Here is a 20,463-nt window from a genome sequence, read left to right on the forward strand (position 1 = left end):
TTGTCCCACCCCTGGAGATTGTGGGCACGCCCAAACTATGTGGCCGAGGGTACCTCTCGCCCCACAGTATTTGCTCTGATCGTTGTCCCTAAGCTCTGGTAGCACGTGAAACTATTATACTGGGTTCATGATGGTTAAAGTTTGGAGCCACCTCCACGCGAGGGCTTCACTGTTATTTTGGCCGACATATGGAGGGTACCTGTCTATGTCCCAATTTATAATGGTCGATTATTTCCCCGCAAAACCCTTTCCCAGAGTCACTTTGGAGTCTCCACTCCCCCTCCTCCTGCACTCAGAAACACACTGTGATCAATGAGTGCATGGGCGTCTTCTGACTCACTCCAGTGCGCGCATCGCAATGTGTGCCCACCCACTGTTTCTCGTGCCTGTGTGTCGCGCTTTTCGTGCCGCATTCTCCAAGAAACAGTTGCACGCCCTGCGCACAAATTTTTCACCAACAACCAGAACCGCTTACCCGAAATTTTGCAGACTGTCGTCTTACGCCTGTGTGAGGGGGGCTCGACAGCTACCCGGAAGTAGAGAGCTCAAACTAGCTCGTGAGTTGCCTTGTAACCAGGAATGGCTGCGTGCCCGGCGCCCCTCGGCCATCTTCGCAATGGCGACGCGCCTCACATACGCGAGAAAATCGAACGCAACCTGTCTTTGGTCAGCCTTGCCGTTACGGACAAGCTCTGCATGCAGCCGCATCGAAGGAAGTGCTTTGAGCACATTGCGCTTGCCTTGGTCTATTTGAAATTACAAGACGACAACGCACGCAGAACGCGAAACAACGCTTGCTTAAAGCTAGCTCGGATGCTCTGGCTTCTCAACTTGGCGTCGCGTTGGTAGACATGAAAGTGGATTTCCCTCTGCGCTATCCTCTCCTGCGCTCGCGCCGGGTGCGGGAGATGTGCTTTTAATTCGTGATTGCACAATGCTTAATATTCAATAGAAAGCGGTGTTCAAATCTCCCACGCTCCGTGCGAGCGCACGACACATCAACGGAGGGAAACCTCGTCCATGTTGGCCGTCAGGACGTCATGTTGAGAAGCCGCCCTTACCAAATGCCACCAACTAGTTTTTATCTGCATAATCGCCCTGCCGGTAAATGCGCTTTTTGGTGCATGTATATAGCATATTAAGCATTCGAAGCCTCGCCATGGCCTATGCGAGACCCACACGGGTTTCGCGTGTGCAGCCCCATTTGGGGTAGCAGTTTTCTCTCTTCACAGTCTGCACAGCCGCGATTTATGTAGAACTTATATACAGCGGCACACAGCAGCCATAAGGGACCCTTCGCCGCGCAGAGTAGCATACCTGCGTTTAAAAGCCTGGTAAATTGTTTTTCATTAAAGAGCTCCCTCTCGAGCCGCGCTACATCCAACAAGCCCTACAATCGCGACTACCTATATAAAACGTCACAAGGCAGCAGTTGAGCACACCCGCTTCCCAGCCGCGCCACAGCCCTACACGAGACTCATGTGCTCATGCGCACTTTCTCTATAAATGACATAGCTTTGTCAGTTGTAAAAACCCAGGCGTTATTTTTTTCGAGCGCGATGCCCTTCAAGGCTCATAAAGAGCATTTAACGGAAAAGGTTAGTCGGGTTTTCATCTTGCGATGAAATTTCAGGCTTGCTCCGCTGGAGTGCAAATGTTCGCACAGTTAATTATATCTCGAGGTGTTATCCCTAAGCTGAAATAGCGAAATTTACCTTAAGAAACCCACGTGATCAGCAGTAGAGTAGAGCTGCCGAATAAATAGTCGCGCACAATGCACGACTGGAATTAGTAATCGGATTTGTCACGGCGTCTTCTCATTCCTTAGTCACTTGTTTACCAGCACAGCCTGCCTATTTCAACTGACATCGTGTGAATGTGAAATCACTTTGCATTCGCTATCACAACACCTCAGGGGCTTCATGCACTGTCCTGGCTCCCCCCCGTACTTACCGGTTAGTGGCACTCCGTATGCTTTCTTGTGCATCGCCATTTCCTAATCGCTGAAGACAATTCAAAGCAGACACGAGTTTCAGCTCTGGTTGTAGTACCAAGGTTTTGGAAGCTCTTTATTTTGAAGACAAGGTTAGGAACCAGTACCTCATGTAAATTTTAACACACTTAGGTTTCTCTCAACGACCTCCGCCACATATTCGAGCAGTTCAGAGTCTTGCAGCCAATAAGATTTTATGCCATGCCCTGCACCGTAGGAGACCTGCAATGCAAAGGTATGTTAAGCCTCGTTCGCTACAATGTGGGTCGGCATAAACATGGAGTTTTATGGTCGCTCTATATATTTGCGTCTGCATCGCCTTTGGTTTCCGTGCTCACTGCCGAAGTGAGAAAGGCGAGCAGAAACGTCAGGCGCAATTGGAACTACATGCAATTCAGAATACGCACAATATGGAATTGAATGCGCTTTTCGATGTATATATGTTTGATTGGCAGCAGAGAAACCTGCTCTTTAGTACCTGTGAGCGGGCACAATATCTCGAGTCCTTCCGGCCGCCGCGGTGGCTGAGTGGTTATGGCGGTCGGCTGCCGGCCCGAAAGACGCGGGTTCGATTCCGGCCGCGGCGGTGTGTGTGTGTGTGTGTGTGTGTGTGTGTGTGTGTGTGTGTGTGTGTGTGTGTGTGTGTGTGTGTGTGTGTGTGTGTGTGTGTGTGTGTGTGTGTGTGTGTGTGTGTGTGTGTGTGTGTGTGTGTGTGTGTGTGTGTGTGTGTGTGTGTGTGTGTGTGTGTGTGTGTGTGTGTGTGTGTGTGTGTGTGTGTGTGTGTGTGTGTGTGTGTGTGTGTGTGTGTGTGTGTGTGTGTGTGTGTGTGTGTGTGTGTGTGTGTGTGTGTGTGTGTGTGTGTGTGTGTGTGTGTGTGTGTGTGTGTGTGTGTGTGTGTGTGTGTGTGTGTGTGTGTGTGTGTGTGTGTGTGTGTGTGTGTGTGTGTGTGTGTGTGTGTGTGTGTGTGTGTGTGTGTGTGTGTGTGTGTGTGTGTGTGTGTGTGTGTGTGTGTGTGTGTGTGTGTGTGTGTGTGTGTGTGTGTGTGTGTGTGTGTGTGTGTGTGTGTGTGTGTGTGTGTGTGTGTGTGTGTGTGTGTGTGTGTGTGTGTGTGTGTGTGTGTGTGTGTGTGTGTGTGTGTGTGTGTGTGTGTGTGTGTGTGTGTGTGTGTGTGTGTGTGTGTGTGTGTGTGTGTGTGTGTGTGTGTGTGTGTGTGTGTGTGTGTGTGTGTGTGTGTGTGTGTGTGTGTGTGTGTGTGTGTGTGTGTGTGTGTGTGTGTGTGTGTGTGTGTGTGTGTGTGTGTGTACCACAAAATAGATGTCCTTGAGGCTCAATTCAAGGAGTCTATTTGGGTTAATATTTATGCATATATGCTACTGGCCGTTCACTACTTTCCTGGCCGCCTGGACGTTTTCCCCGGTTAGAAATAAAGCCGACTTTGCTGCCAGCTTCCGGACATATTTATAGCATCGGGGCCACTATGGATAATTTGCTGTGAAATTTAGAATAAGTGTGATCTTTTTCCCCCATGCTATTGCAGATAGGACTTTATAGCCGTCTAGCCTAGCTGGACGTAGCCTCTGGTTTCAGAGAGAAGCTGCGCCTCGTGAGATTGGAGTCCCGCTCAAGTAATTACATCTTCTGAATTTTCGCACATTGTTGCACGTCTTTTTGGAATGAATGAATGAATGGAGGACTTTTTCAGAATGTAGGACTTTTGCGGGCTAGTACCCATGTGCCGTCACCCACAGTAGCGTATGCATCGATTCTTGAAGCTTACTTTCTGACACAGCCCACTATTGTCATAACGCCGAGCACATTGGCGCCAACTATACCTGACTTATTTCTACCTGTTTTTCCACAACTTGAGAATGGGCGTGGCTCCCCGAAGCGCGTCCACAGTTGGCACCGCGAGTGAGCGAACATAGGCACAGGCTCCCTAATTTTTGAGAGCCGTCTAGCCCACCATTAAGTATTATCCATATCATTTGGCAATTTCAAAAACGGCCTTACCCTCGGCGCTGTGGCCATGCAAAATCATCGGGGTGACGTTAACAACAGAGCCCCAACTGCAATTGATGCGCTAGTGATGGTGTGCATTATTCCGTGAGTGCGCACCGAAGTTTTGTGCTGTGCCCCGGCTGTGGCCACTGCATATCATCCTCTAGTACAGTGACTAGTTATGTGCGCGCCTCTGTATGAGCGCTAACTCGCAACTAAATGTTGAACGTACATGTATTAAAAGAAACCCGGCGTCTGAAAAGAATATTCATCCTAGAAAATAATAGGCTTTAAGTTTACATGTTTATGCTACTTGGATGACATTTTTATCTCGCCCACATTTGACAGCCACCTGCTTCGACTTTCGTCCATCCTTGCGCTCTTCCACAGCGGCGCCTTTCTGCTTAACTGAAATAAATGCAGTTTTAATCTCCGCGAACTTCCGGACCACTTGGGTAATGCTGCTGGAGTTGAGCCCGATCCCGACAATTTCCGCACCGTCAGTGCCTTTCCCACTCCTCGTTCGTCCTGTGGCGTGCGCAGTTTCATCCGGTTGTGTTCCTAGTTTCGCCAGTTCGTCCCCAGTTTCTCTGAAGTAGCCCGCCCTCAAGACGTTCCCTTCTCTTCTAATGATGTTCCTCATTACAGTAATTGCAGCAACCAAGTTTTTATGAGTCCTCGGTAACTGGAATCCTTAATTATACCCCAATTTCAGTTCGTTCACGGTTCCAGGCCAATTCTTCAATGCAATGTTTAACGGGCTCACCTCTATGCGCTGCACCCCTGTTCATACCTTGGCTTTAATATTGCGCCTATATTTGCGAGTTAGGGCGTGCTGCGACGTGCAGGCATTTATCACATTCCTTGTACTAGAACAGCACACGATATTATTGAAAGGTTTTGATCTCCAGCGTAGCTATTGAAGCTTAAGTTTTTCCTTTCCTCTGTGGTATAGCAGTCAGAAAATGAGGCGTATTTCCTCACTATCGCCAGGAACACATACACGAGTGCTGAGTAAAAAACGGATCCATTTTCTTGTGTCCAGTTCCTATTTCGCTGTGTGCCCGGACATATCCTTGGCGCTTGTCCAGCTCTTTTGTCATGTTTAATCGCTGTCTGAATTGTGGAATGTGAGGAGCATAGCTAGTGAACTACCCTAAAAGTTCCAGGCCAATTCTTTAAGGCAATGTTCAACGGGCTCACCTCTATGCACTGCACCCCTGTTCATACGTTGGCTTTATTATTGCGCCTATATTTGCGAGTTAAAGCGTGCTGCGACGTGCAGGCATTTATCACATTCCTTGTACTAAAAAAGCACAGATATTATTGAAAGGTTTTGACCTCCAGCGTAGCTATTGAAGCTGGAGTTTTACCTTTCCTCTGTGGTATAGCAGTCAGAAAATGAGGCGTATTTCCTCTTCTAATAATTATCGCTCGGTACGTTTACACTTTAAAGAATAAAACTACCTTCTTACCATGTCTGAAAGAGTCTCGGAAGTCTCCACAGCAAACCAGCGTCCCCCACACTTTATGTGGTTGGCCGGGGCTCTCTCTCTAGGGCATGACTGAAAAAGGAATTGTACTGCGGTTAAAAATTTGTTAAAACCTCTGCACACCCCCTTGCTTTTGACACTGAAATGAGCCGCTAAGAAAGCTAACCAGCATAGTAGCAGTGAAATTTTATTTCTCTGTGCTGAACACGGGTAAGAAAACCGGTGCTGGTGTGGATAAGAAGCTAGCAACAATTTCCCGCTCCGATACATCAGTAGCTGCATATTTTTGTTTTCTCTTGTCGCCTCGTTATTGAGTGGAATAAAATCTGAGGAAGTGCCAAAATATGCCTATTATTACATATAGGCTAATACATATAGGCTAAATTCTATAACCGCTTCATTTACTTCTATTGTATGTTGACCAGTCTATAACAATCCCAATTTAATCTGACAATCTGTCTTCTTTCCACTAATTCCAGAAGAATGTCAGTTTTTTTTTGCACTGCAGAGAGCGGAGAACTGCATCGGGCCGCCCCGGTATCTATGGCGATTATGGTGATTATGGCACACGGCTGCTAACCGGAAAGCCGCAGTGGTCGAATTCTAGAGGCCACCGGCTGAGTTTCCTGGGAAATTAGACCCCCACAAACCCAACAGCATCGTTTAACCGCCGCTAATGTGAGTACTCCTCCTCCTTCGCCATTTCGAGAATTAAAAAATTATTGTCCGAGGAAAATGCAACATCCTCCAGTATATTGTGTTTAGAAGCCTTGAAAAGCTCCTATTCGTTAAACTGACGTATATTGTGAATACAATTTAAAAATTTTTGACGCTAGCAGAGCAAGGAAAAAAGCACTCATTCCTGAATTAAGGGTGCCAGCAAACTGTACTACATCAAACGCACATGCTCTCCCTTAAAGGAATCACTCGGGACAATACTATTCCATTTTTTCTCTCGTTGTTGTGTAATGCGCACAATTCTGAAACATTTTATCAGTGACAGTACATTTAAATAAATGGGAAAGGATGGGTGTGAGAATTTAAGGATGTGCCCATCTCGTAGAAACACCGTTAGAAGAGTCTGAAAGAGCACGGTCCTCTGCGCAATTAACATCTGTCATTTACACATTTTGACTTCACATTCACGTGAAAAAGTGCTGCGACGCAACGATCAGCAACCCATAATTTTTTTTGTTCTTGTCAATACACCTGCTGCTTTGGAGCACACACTCCAAACTCGAACACGCGCTAAAAATATGTTAAGCTATGCAACTATTTAATTACTTGAAAAGTCTGCTGAACAATATTCGACAGGAGATGCGGCGCGTATGCACAATAAGTACGGTTTCGGTTTTCTTTTTGCAAAAACAAAAAGTTTTTTAAAGCGCGAGTGGACAATTTAAGCTTTAAATTGTCCTGTGTGGTCTGTGCGCCGTCAGTGCCTTTCCCACTCCTCGTACGCAACCCATAATTTTTTTCGTTTTTGCTCTCAGCGTGTATTAGTCCACTCAAATGAAGCTGGTTCCGCTCAGTTATTTATCGGGGAAAAAGTTTCTCCTGGCACGATAAGGTGTTAAGGACTGGGCGTGAGGATGTCTCGTTAATCGCGTCACTAGTGGTTTTAAGCTACACACGGCAAGAGTGCAACCGGTAAAGATACGACGGTGAAATGGTTTTGTTTCACGTTTTACCCATTTCTCCGTGAGACGGTGGCAAATGACTCGAGCTGCAAACAACTGTGTGCGTGGATGTGTCGGCGTCGTCGGTGTGTACTCTCATGGACTACGTTTAATTTCATCGAAATCAAATTTAATCGTCCACTTACGATAAGCCTACAGGATTATTATTTATTCACTTTGTCTCCTTAACCACTATGCCGCTATGTCTTCCCTAACGCGCGGAAAGGCAGTCGGTGCGAATCCCGTGATGGTATTCCGGTTCTCGCGAGCTGTCTACTGGTTTTTTCGTGTTGCAAGATAGATAAACGGCCAGAAATATTGCTTAGTCCTTGAATCACGGCCAAATAGAAACTCTGCGGTAGTTAGAGCCGTGTGAGCTCGATTTACTTGGCATATCCAAAAACGCATACTGGAGTTCTAACCCGGATTACATTTATTGGTTAATCTGTGTTATCGCCTATAGACTGGAGCAAGGGGCGTTTCTCGAAGTTGTAGTCAAGCGGCACAGGAGGAATGCTAATAGCGTAATGGGAATAAAAGTTGTTGGCGGCGCGAATGCAGTCTCCTCTTTCGTAGCACACATATGGATTCGTCCATCCCTGTTATCCGAGCCGTTGGCCGCCGCCGCTGGCCTGCGGGCACTTAATTTCGAAAGCTGAGTAAAGGTCACCTCGACAAGAAATGGCTCGCATTTCGTTCAGAGGCTAGTTCAGGAACCCCGCTAACACGTGCACAAATTTATCCAATACCAATTGTGGGAGTGGCAGAGTATGCGTTTGTGATCTCAGCTGCTACATTACTAAAGCGATAATGTAAGTTGGCACTTATATGCGCTGCGAATTTTAATGAAGTTGAAGGGTACCTGCATTCAAGAACTACCTGTTTAATGATTTGTTCGAGGTGCATTTGAAGGAAAAACTAAGTCTGTTTGAGGCGGTATTTTATCGTGACTGTAATGCTTATATTGTCCCAACAACAACACATGCATGATCTGAACAAAATATGGGTAAATTTAACACACATTTTACCGCCTAGAACTGCACATACAACTTTCAAAAGTCTTTATAAAAAATTGGCGATGCTCTCAGTGTGTATTAATCCAATCAAAGGAAGCTGGTTCCACTCAGTCATTGATTGGGAAAATAGGATTTGTACAAGTTTGTTCTGGCACGATAAGATGTTAAGGACTGGGCGTGAGTATGTCTCGTTAATCGCGTCACTAGTGGTTTTAAGTAAGGATCCGGGCTCATTGATAACTTGTTATTTTTCAACAAAAGAAAAATTTTAGTCGCAAAAGCGTTCTTGGAGTTTCCAGTGTCTGTATGCCATTAACATTCATTAAAGTTGTAGGTGTTGTAGGGTGGTTGTATCTCCGTAGGTGCTTCATGCAGGTTTTCAAGCGGTTGTTTAATAGCGAGTAAAGAATAAATGCTGAAATATAAAGGCGAAAGCCTTTAATGGCTCATACTCCCAGTCGAGATCCTGTCAAGTATATCAGCAAGTGGAGGTCAGAACAACGGCAGAGACGTCATGCTTCTGTCCGTCCGTTACACTCCTTAACCGGAGAGGAAAAAAAGTTGTGAACGATTGGATGCAAACCACCACCATCCTTCCGTTCCGCAGCCGAGCGTGCTAACGACTACGCTACTTCCTGCCAACGCATATGCAGTTCTTGTCTAGGAGGCTGGACAGTTGCTTGCGGAAAGGTGTCGAATCAGACGGATGCCTCCCAAACGCCCTGCAGTGTCTCAACAGCACTCAGCGAGTCAATTCTGATACCTGGCACAATTCTTCGAAGTCTTCTGTTCCAATTAATGTAAAGGGAATGAATACAGGGAGGATTGGTATTGGCAGTAGGTTGTCAGTGCACAGTAAAAACCGCAGGTGGCCGAAATTATTCCGCAGCGTTTCACTAGAGTGTGTCTCTTAGCCTGAATCACCTTAGGGTTTTGGGCTCCCCAAAAACGAAACCAGCATATCAAGATTAGCTCGTGGAGGAGTGGGAGAGGTGGAGTGGGAATTTTATTTCAGTTCCTCTTACATTATTTTTCCCATGCAGTGCACAGGTCAGCATGCCCGGATGACTGATTGCAGATAACAGGGTTCAAGAATACTTCGAAGGAAAGCAGTCGAACCATTACTTTCAACATTTATTTGTATATTGATCGTCATGTCAATTGTGAACACCTTGTGTTGAACATTTTTAATGGTGTTGATTAGTAGACTTATCTATGGACTGTCTATAGACACCGCCGTATTATCAGTAGACATTTGCCTATACGCTGTCTATAGACGCTCGATAGGTGTGTGGCCTGGCAATGCTACAGGCCTTTGTCTACAGACAGTCTACAGGCCTCTGTCGACTAAACCTTTAGCAGACCATTGTTTACAGCCTGTCTATAGACTAACTATAGACAGCCTGTGGACTGTGTAAAGAAGTCTTAAAAGAGATATGCAAAAATTTATGGAATAATTTTTCGTGCGATGATACAAAAATAGTGCTTTTAAGTTTTTCACTTCTTACCTTTAACTCAGAAATCGACACGTCACTTCTTTTCCAGCACCCGTCCCCTGTCTCATTGAATTTAAAGAGCGACTTGACAGCTGCCGTAGTGGTAATTCCGACAGAAACTGGAAGGGTTTGCTGCACTGAAACAGCCCTTGTCTGGAAAAAAATGAGCGGTATTGGGGTAAAATTACCCAAATGAGTACCACGATAGTAATGATATCAATACGTTAAGTCTTGCTAAGGAATGATACTTCCAGTAAAGGCAGTGAACATATCTGCCACACCACCAAGCTGTCACCGCTAATACTGTAAAAAACAGTTTTGTGATCCATTTAAAATAACAATATTGTTTGCAAACAAACATTTAACGTCTTATCGTCAAGAAACTTTTTGCAAAGCGAACGAAAGCCGTCGATGGCCGATGCTGAAAGACGCAGTATTAATATTTAATATTTTTATATTTTTATTTTATATTTTTAGGCATTATCGCTCAGATATATTCGGGTTCGGCTTTTCCTATACTCAGTGATTAGGGCGCTCGACTACTGATCCGGAGTTCCCGGGTTCGAACCCCACCGCGGCGGCTGCGTTTTTATGGAGGAAAAACGCTAAGGCGCCCGTGTGCTGTGCGATGTCAGTGCACGTTAAAGATCCCCAGGTGGTCGAAATTATTCCGGAGCCCTCCACTACGGCACCTCCTTTTCCTTTCTTTCACTCCCTCCCTTGTCCCTTCCCTTACGGCGCGGTTCAGGTGTCCAACGATATATGAGACAGATACTGCGCCATTTCCTTTCCCCAAAAACCAATTATTATTATTATTATTATTATTATTATTATTATTATTATTATTATTATTATTATTATTATTATTATTATTATATTAATATTGTTATTATTATTATTATTATTATTTTCCTATACTTCGTTTCTGTGTTGTGTCAAACATCGCTGACAACGATTCGACTATTTTTCAAAACGACTGTGACATGAAACACTGCGCATATTTTGTTTGTTACTTTTGGTAGCCTTTTTATTTTTTTATCCATGTTCCTCAGCACTTTTTTAACGAAATTAAGGACATCTACTGTGCAGAACCAAAATTATATCGTAATCGGTCCAGGTTAGCTGTTATGCATCTCCGTAAGTCATGGTAGCTGCAATTTCTCCCCAAACACAAGATAGAACATAGAACGTACGAGTTCAAACAATGAGCTCAGCCTGTGTTCTCAAGTGTTTGGTAGTGTACATGACTAAGGAGCTTAGAGGACCCGCTTCGTATGGGCTGAGCAGAAACGTTTTTAATAGCTCTCTTTTAATAGTTACTCTTAATAGCAGCGAGAAGTTCAAAAATATTGGTTCTAATGTCATCAGGATCACGTAGAGACCGATCCTAAGTGGATCTTTCACCATGTTACTAGCGTTTCGCAGCGTCCGCCGCTGCGCTAACCTTAAAGACGAGTACGGCGCATGCTGGCGGGAGGCTGGCATCGCCAATCCTACCTACGTCATGGCCGCACCCCTGGCACTCATGCTAGTGAACTCCCCAGGACGTCACCAATGACCAGCCTCAAGTTATGGAGGTTGAACCATAAGGAAGAGACTCAAGGAAGAGACTCTGGGAGTTTGGCTTAGCCAAGCTAAGTAGTATATCAATGAGACCTTGTGGCGAATTTCGACGACTTTACATTCAACTTGCCAGCCGATGATTACATACTCGCAGCAAGTCCCGCTGCCTCACCTAGCGGGCCAACACCAAATAAACGAAGCGCGACTTTGTTAAACTGCTCAAGGAAGGATTATTATTTATTCACTTCGTCTCCTTAACCAGGAAAACAACTTCGGAAGAAAACAACTTCGGTAGGAAAACAACTTCGGAGGCATGACCAAAAGTTCAGCGCATATTGCTCGGCATTTAGGGATCACAAAGCCAACCACGATGCGCTAATAGAGCAAGTAGCAACAAAACCCAAGATAACCACCAGACTGACTCGGCCAAGAGAATATCCTTCCACAACAGGAACGGAGGATTCTTGCAGAGCTTCGCTACCCTACCAGAGAAGGAAACATTATCTCCATGAATAAATGCTCAGATTTCAGACTACTGTGCAGCAAAGAAAATCTCAATGGGCTCTGTAAGGCGCATTTACAATACTTTAACACATTGATTGTAAAAATATACTCCTGTATTTATTATTTTTCTGTTTCGTTGATATAGACCGGTATCCCTCTTTCAATACCCCATACCAGGTCATTTAACGCGTATTTTAAATAAATAAACTAATACTGTCCAGAAGATGCTGCAAAGGGTGAGCCAGTTAACAACTATTGCCGCACTGCTCTTCATCAAGCAGTATTAGCTTGGACGCTGCAGAGACTGCAAACCATAAGCTTAGGGAAGCGAGTGTTAAGACTCGCACACCTATCCTTACGCAAGCTGCCGCGAACACGCTGAGACCATGATTCTTCCGCAACAAAGTGTCAGCATGAGGCTAGCTGCAACAGGTTAACAGACCAAAAAATTCAGAGGACAAGAGGGCACCCTATCCCGATAGTTTCTGCAGACGCAAGCTCTCTGCTGGGCAGGCGTATGCATTCTATCATTATTTAATTAATTAACGAACCAAACTGCTAGCCATAAGCCGGCAAAAATATGAAACAAGAAAACCACCGTACATCGTAACGGTATATGCACAAATACAACACCCATCATGGCGGAAACACTGCTATAAAAACTTAAGTACTTCTTGTGCATATTTCTTCTGCATTGGGCCGTTTCCTCCGTAGAAGTTTCCGTACCGACCCTGTCATTGTATGTGGAACCTTATTGCCCTATCCATTTGCCACTCACGAGTTGGCGTCGGTCCTGTTGTGTTTTTGTGCCTCTCTTGTCCTTGTTACTTTCGCGCTGTTCAATTTAGAGATAAAAGAGCCAACGACGATGCCCTAATGAAAGAAATAGCAACAAAAGCCAAGATAAGCACCTAGTGATTGTGGGAGGCTTTAACGCCCTGCACCGAAACTGGGGGTACCAGACTGACTCGGCCAAGGGAAGATCATTGACGAGAATTCTTGCCGAGCTTCACTGCCCTACCTAAGGTAGGAATAGTGTCTAGAGGGGCACATCCCCCGACCTCACACTCCTATGCAAGATTAAAAAACTGCATGAACTCATACATACAGATGAACTTAGTATACCGCAGACCCCCACTTAATGGTAAACTGAGCGACTGCAACAACCTCAGAGCCAGAACAACGAACACCTAAGTGATCACCAACTTAATAGAATGGGCAGAGAATTTAAGAAAAATCCATAAAGACAACACAAACGTCAACCATGAAACGCTTCCTAATTACAGACAAAATCATGCCACCTGTAGGACGCGAATATAGCCTGCACCGTGTTTTGTTTCAGGCCCCAGCTATGCACACGAAATCTGGGAATACACTGCACCTTCGAAGAACATGCTAAGATATACTCGACACCCGGACCAGAAGGCTAACAGAGCCCTAGCAGTTCCGGAAGCCTGCAGCTGACATACCATTCACTGAATAGCCTCAGACTTTTAAGCCGCCTGTCGAGCCTTCCGAAACAGTTGAGTAAGCCTCACAGCAACCAAGTTCCCAACGCTGTGGTAGAGGGTGACACGAGTAGGCTCCGTTGTCGGAGGTTTCTCTAGCCGCTGGCGGAGACACCGACAGAGCCCTTCACAAGACCAGAAACATGTGGCGAACAACCCGGGCGTTTAGCGAGAGGCATAGGCAGACTAAGCGGAAAGCAAGCCACAACACTTAGGTGATTACAAAAAAACACGCGTCCAAACAGACCACCATCCCTCAAGGCATGGGCGATACAACAGCGAATGTGTCTGGTGTGGAGAGACGGCTACATTGTACCGCTCAACATGAGGTTGCCGGTCTATCCCGATATAGCCTAAAATATCCGAGCCAACTAAAGCCCGAAACGTCATCTAAAGGAGGTACAACACGCCAGAGACGCAGCTGATGCCAGCGGACACCTCACCAACCCATTCCTAATTTGTTACTTTAACTGCCACATGGGGCAGCCTAAGTTAAGAGCAACTACAACACTTATGTGCCTATAGATTAACTTTTCGATGCCATAGTGAATGCATAAGCTGTACTTATTTGCATTGGAGTATTGACTTTCGAAATGTGTGACGAATAATATTACATTATTTGTACCCCTTTCATTTTCAGTACATATGCACACGTAGATGTCATTCGCTTATGGTCGGATTCCTCATTACTTTTGCTTCTTCCCCTGGTCTATTGTTTAAAGCTGGGACCGGCTGTACGAAAACACTGATGTTATAAGGTTACATTTCTACCACGTAAGAATTAAGATTTAATGAGATGAATTACGTCTGATATTGGGCGCATGTCTAATCGGTACAACGGCCTCACCAGCAGAGTGGAATCCTTCGGGGGGGCCTGGCAAATAGGTATGGAAATGTTGGTACGCTGCTTTTTTTAAGAGAGGCAAACGTTATTTGAGATCTGTGGCCGCCGAGCTTGAAGCAGAGAACCAGTATCATCAAAGCCATCTAATTGTTATTTTAAAGCGTTCTTACCACGCTGACGGATGCCACTACTGCTTAAAACGAGGATGGCGTGTGCTTAATTTTCCTTACAAGCTGTTTCATGCCTAGGAAGACGATGTATTTCAGGACTATCGACGCATGAAAACTTATTCCCACGCACACTTTAGTGAACCAGCTGTCTTAAACTTTTTTCTAGAGAAATATATACCAAAAAATAATAATTGCTGTATTGCCCTGGTTGCATGTCTCATCTGTTATTTACACTTTGTATATCTCTTGTTTTCTTACGTAGACGGAACAAGGGGACGGCAGTCTGGCTAGCATGTTAGAAAAATTTTATTATATATGTGTACTCTGCGAGGCCTTACTTACCAAATAAGTTTCTTCATACCACATTCCTCTTTTGATGCATTGTCCGTAAGTCGTTCTAAGTCCAATTATCAATCCAACGCTGCAGACAATGAAAGCAATATTAATGGCTTGAATGAGAACTTCACACTGACGCGAATGAAAATTCAAGGCGCCTCTTCAAACAGTCAGGAATTAACCAGAGAAAATTTTTCCAGGCTCGTCGCCTGTCGTATCAAGCAAGAGAGCGGGTTTTAAAGATGTATGCTAGAAAAATATCTTAACCTAAAAGTTCATGTCTGTTTATAAGCAAACGGGAACCACTCTTTATGGGGGGCCAAATTTTTTCTATGCTGAGTTGTGTAAGGTAGACGTGTTGGTCGAGACCTTTGGAATTCCTGTAAAGACCAACTACAAAGATGGGACAACGTTATTACATTATCTGTGATTTGAAATTCGTATCGCTCTTGTTCTCGTACATAGACGGAACAAGCCGATGGCAGTCTGCCTTGCCTGTTGAAAAAAATGTTATTTTGTATGTGCATTCTGCGAGGAACATACGTGCACTGATTGTGCCACGTTGTCCGGAGCCGTACAATTTCAGCTGTATTACTAATAACGTGAATGAAATCGTCTTGAAAACGAAGCGCACTTAACCCGCACTTAACGAGCCTACTCGTGTCCCATAAGCGCCTCTAGTAGAATAAACATCTGAAGCCCTATATGTGAAGTCTTGTGACGGTCTTCACAATATAAATTACACTCTCAACCTCGGGGCCTTCTTTTCGTAAAGTTCTGCAAGCTAACGTGTTTGTGGGATGCGGAGGGCACCTATACAGAAGCGGACCCTTCCCTTTCTTTAAATTACTTCTCTATCTCAATTATTTTTCTTTGGAAGGCTCTGATAAACTCGCCCTTATCGAGGTCTATGAAGCACTACCTCCATCATGTGGTGAAGTTTGTAGAGGTGCTTAGAGCAATCGGGAAGATAAATAACTGGCACGATATTGTGTCCCAAAGAGCTCGTAGGAATAAAGCACATGCAAAACATGCATTGTTTCTGACCACTGGATTGGATTTTGTTATTAAGGAACGACCTCCGAAAGATAAAGTATCGTTATGGCCACCAACACATCATTAGTGGGCTGGAATGTTGTCGTTTCTAGGCTGTGCACAAGTCTGAAAGGGGTCATCTGAACTTTCAATATGTGAAGATTACATCAGACACTGAGGTGGCCGATGCCTTGTTTTCGACGTCACGCGCGTGGTAAGCACATTTGCAATGATTCGCACATAGTATTGTCTCAGTCCGATGGCCTGTATATGGCGTTATATTGGCGCGTCACTGCTAGAAAACAATCTATACGTGTAAGGCGGCACAAAGAACTGGGGTGCACTCCAAAAGCACAAGCTTCACGGCCCACTACGAACGGGCCAAACTGGGGTAGTGCAGAGTAGGGCATAACCCCGGGTCGACGCTTGGCCAACGTTACGACGCGTTAAACCGTCGGTTCCCGGCATTTTAATAAAGTTAGTCCTATCCTACGCGGCACACAAGGTGTTATTCCACAGTTTTCTCCTTATTAGACATCTTAGGTCGTGCCGATTGCCTCAAACCCAGAAGCATCGGTTTGAAGCCAATCGCCGCGGACGTCGGAAAAGCTTCAAGTGGCGCACTTTCAATCAGCTGTCAGGGTGCTACAGAGAAAGCGAGTGGCGGTCCTGTCACCGTACTTTCTCGCTGACTCGGCGGCTGCTCACTGTATGCTACATAAGCGCTTATCCGTGATGAGCAATGACAAGTGGTCAATCCTTTTGCGACCACACGTTCCAGTCCTTGCAGCGCGCACGGCCATGACAGTTATATGAGCTCTTAATTTTTTTAAGCTTCATTGCTTTTTCTATCGCTATATTTTACGCTTCGACAACGAAGCGTTGAATTTGCTCTTCACGGATATTTTTCGTATTAAGCTTTTACAGTAGAAGATACGCATTATGGAATGAGGAGCGAACTATCCCATACCGCTAGCACTCATACACCAACTTGCTCATACACCATGCAGCTCGGCCAGCAGACGCAAAAACAAAGCGAACCTACGGAGCTGTAGCAGCCCAGGAGCATGAATATTGATGCAGGATCATGTAGTTCGGGTGCCCAATGGGAGAAATCTAGGCAGAGATTGCGCCCTTAAACAGTAACTGAAAATTTAATGGCAAGCCCATAAGTTCCTGTGTATGCGATTGATTCCGAAAACAGTATTTCTATGTCAGGTTATATATAGTCTGGTTGCCGTCCTCTGAATTTTCCTTTTTATCTTGTGGTGCGGCTAACCTAGCAATTCGCACTGAAAAGAAAAGTTAGGCATACATTGTTTCTTTCAATTACTATTCTCTACTGATTACAATAAAACCTGGCATATATAGTTTTTCTCAAATACTAATTTACAGCGAGAATTGTTTATCTACTGCGCAGCACTTAAGCGTCCCTGAAACATCGCTCTTGTTTTATTCAATGCGACATTATATCAACGTCAATGCGATCATTTTAAACACAGGAGAGCTTTGCAGCAGGACGCCGTAGCGTGAAAAGTGCTTGATACAGTTACGCCAGTACCCGAGCTTCTGTTTGAACATGGCCCAAAATTAAGCACTGTCATAAGTGACCACTTCATTGAAAACGCCCCTTTGAATGTACACAGTTCGCATTGTACCAGCGATTCATCATGTTTACCCTGACTATACCAATTGCACCGATATGCCCAGTGCAGTTCGCTTCGGAGTTGCGAACACTGTAGCGCGCATCGTTTTACGTAACTCTTACGGTACTGACGTAAATTGAGCTTCGTCGAATATAGAGCGACGAAATGTTCTGACTTAGAAGACAAAGGACAAGCATTTTGTTAGGTATTGAGTAGCGCCGTCACCGAACACATCGCCGTGATCAATGCTCTTTCATTCACGGCAGTTTTAGGAACCTTGAGAACTGACCCGGTAAAAAGCAGGATTGATGGCATGCAGGACACCCCAGCTACAGTTAGGGAAGGCTCCTGAATACAACCTCCTACCACAAACCTGCGTGCTTCTCCATGAGTTCCGTCAACTTTTCCTGGATGCATTTTCCAAGGAAGGGTACATAGTATAATTATATACTAGTAGTATAATTCTATACTGAATTGCACTTATATACAGGCAAGTGTGATATCTAAGCTTGATTATTTGAAGCTGTATTCCTTTAGTCAGCAGCACGCACTTTCCTGCTTTCAAAACGAACAAATGAAAGCCTCTTAAGCCAAAGCAGGGCAAGTGCCGATATTTTGCTTACCGTTGGAACATGGATGGTGGTGCTCTTAGAATTTCATCTGTAAAGCCTGAGATGTCAGCCCCGATGATGACTTTTTCTTTGTTCACGTCCGTAATGCTTTTGAGGAAAGCCTGCAAAGAATTGAATTCCGGATGAGTACATTCTCTGGAAGTACTTATGTTTTGTTGAAGGGGTACTGAAGTGTCTCCGAAATACACATGTGACATCAAAACACGCACACAGCGACCGTGAGATTCATAACGCTCCTCAAACGTCCTCAAGACAGAGACTCAAGCATGAGCTCCTAGGTAAGCGATTCAGTTAGACAATGCTCCGCAAACGTCTTCAAGACAAAGACTCCGCTACTAAACATTAACCGAAGATATTGGCAAGCCTAACAGGTCCTGGGTATGCGATTAATTTAAAAAACAGTATTTTTAAGCCAGGTCATGGTTACCATCCTCCGAATTGTGCTTTGTGTCTTATGAGGCGGGTAAACAAGCAGGTTGGACTGAAAACAATATAAAATCTGGCATATATTGTTTTCTTTTTAAATTTCTACTTTGTACTAAAACCATTTCCAGCGAAAATTATCGGCGAAAAAGCTTTCAGTTGGCCCACTCATGAGTCATTGCTAAGCCCAAACAGTGGACACTGCACTGTCGCATAAGGCATAGCTTTAGACTAGGAAGCCGCCAGGACTGTGGAATGATATTGCGCAGCAATAGCGAACAAACATTACACCACTGTGTCCCGACATTTTAGACTAGGAGTGGGAAATGCTGGCGCCCTTTCTGTGTTCAAGTAAGGCTAAGGTGGAAGGGTCCACGTGTCCAAGCTACACATATGGCATCACAACAGGCCAGCTGCGACCCAGGATAACCACACCATATCTGATAACAATGTTGTGAACGATCTAAGGACCGAGAAAGCGAAAACAAAGCTTTGGACATGGGTGGCCTCGACTGCTTCACGTCCCTGACCTTCACTTATTCTTCATCACGAAGACTTGCAGTCATCAGCGTTTATTTTTATTACTCTCACAAATACCAACAAACCAAATCATAAGTCTGGTATTCGCTGATCGCGTACTGGAGTTTGCAGACATAACGACCTTCATATTCAGATTGACTACGTCAAATTTCAGGCTCCAAACTTTTGTTATGGCACCTTACATATTGATGCTGAAAGTGTCTGTCTCATCAAGGTGTTATGACGTCATACTGTCTGCTACGCCTTCGAAGAGGCGGCTTGATACGCCATTGAAAATTGTCTTTTAGAGAAAAGAAATGCGCAGTACCTGTCTCATATATAGTTGGACACCTGAACCGCACAGTAAGAGAATGAATAAGGGAGGAAGTGAAAGAAGAAAGGAAGAAAGAGGTCTCCTAGTGGAGGGCTCCTGTATAATTTCGGCTACCTGGGGATCTAACGTGCACTGACATCGCTGAGTACACGGGCGCCTTAGCCTTTTGTCTCCACAAAAACGCAGCCGCCGCGGTCGAGTTTGAACCCGTGCCGCGGCGGCGCCGTTTTTAGAGAGGCAAAAAGATTCATTTTGAAGAGCAAAGCTTCAGTGCGCCAGCTTTTCGAGCCGTCAGCGGGTCTGCAAGTTTGACTAATGCAGCTGGAGGTCAATGTGTCCTCATGTTTTACGTTATTAGGTAGTGGTCAAAGCCTGAGCATAACTGGTGGTAGTCAGGTTCGAAATATGACGTCAGCTACAGCAGCGACACCAGCGTCTGTAGCGGCTAGTGGGTTCTGCATAAAACACTGGTGCACTTTGATGCGTTCTACAGAAAGGAACGCTTGGTGTGATCGATGCGACGCCTGCCGTGCAGAGCGAAACCTGACCCGCGCATACGGGAAGAGAAATGAAATAATAATAATTGGTTTTTTGGTGAAAGGAAATGGCGCAGCATCTCTAATATATCCTTCATTAAAGCTGCGAACTAAGCGAGTTGGACACCTGAACCGCGCCGCAAGTGAAGGTATAAAGGAAGAAGTGAAACAAGAAAGGAAGAAGGGGCCGTAGTGGAATGTTCCGGAATAATTTCGACCACCTGGTGATGTTTAACGTGCACTGTCATCGCACAACACACGAGAGCCTTAGTGTTTTGCCTCCATAAAAACGCAGCTGCCGCGTTCGGGCTCGAACCCAGGAACTCCAGTTCAGTAGCTGAGCGCCCTAACTACTGAGCAACCGCGGCGGGTAAAGGAAATGAAAATTGGTTTCAAGGAAACGAAATTACGCCTCTTTCACATATCTCGGTGTGCATCCGAACCGCGCGCGCAAAACATGCAAAATGAAGTAAACTTCGGTTTACGGAAAGGAAATGACGCCTGTTGCACATGTCCCCGTGGACACCCGAACAGCGCCATAAGAGAAGGAAAGTAAAATCAATCGGTTTTAAGGGGGGGGGGGGAAATTACGCCTGCCTCGCATATCTCGGTGAACACCCTAGCCGCGCCGTAAGCGAAGGAAAATGAAAGTTGTTTTTAAGAAAAACAAATGTCGCCTCTCACATTGCTCCATTTCCTGCACCCCAACAAAGGATTTTCTTTATCAATTTGGCTTTC

General features: G+C 45.1%; 1 protein-coding gene across 1 annotated transcript in view; it reads right to left on the minus strand.

The window, feature by feature from the left end:
* Positions 1 to 2,101: 2,101 nt before the first annotated feature.
* The window catches only part of LOC144108211 (uncharacterized), an 82,705-nt gene continuing 64,343 nt past the window's right edge, over positions 2,102 to 20,463 (minus strand). The window contains exons 11-15 of the mRNA XM_077641490.1: positions 17,905 to 18,014; positions 14,607 to 14,685; positions 9,688 to 9,828; positions 5,467 to 5,556; positions 2,102 to 2,215 (exon numbers count right to left, since the gene is read on the minus strand). Of these exons, the coding sequence (XP_077497616.1) occupies positions 2,102 to 2,215; positions 5,467 to 5,556; positions 9,688 to 9,828; positions 14,607 to 14,685; positions 17,905 to 18,014 (534 nt within the window). The remainder of the gene's footprint in view (positions 2,216 to 5,466; positions 5,557 to 9,687; positions 9,829 to 14,606; positions 14,686 to 17,904; positions 18,015 to 20,463) is intronic.

This window comes from Amblyomma americanum, chromosome 10 (genome assembly GCF_052857255.1).
Source record: "Amblyomma americanum isolate KBUSLIRL-KWMA chromosome 10, ASM5285725v1, whole genome shotgun sequence".
Lineage (NCBI taxonomy): Eukaryota > Metazoa > Arthropoda > Arachnida > Ixodida > Ixodidae > Amblyomma > Amblyomma americanum.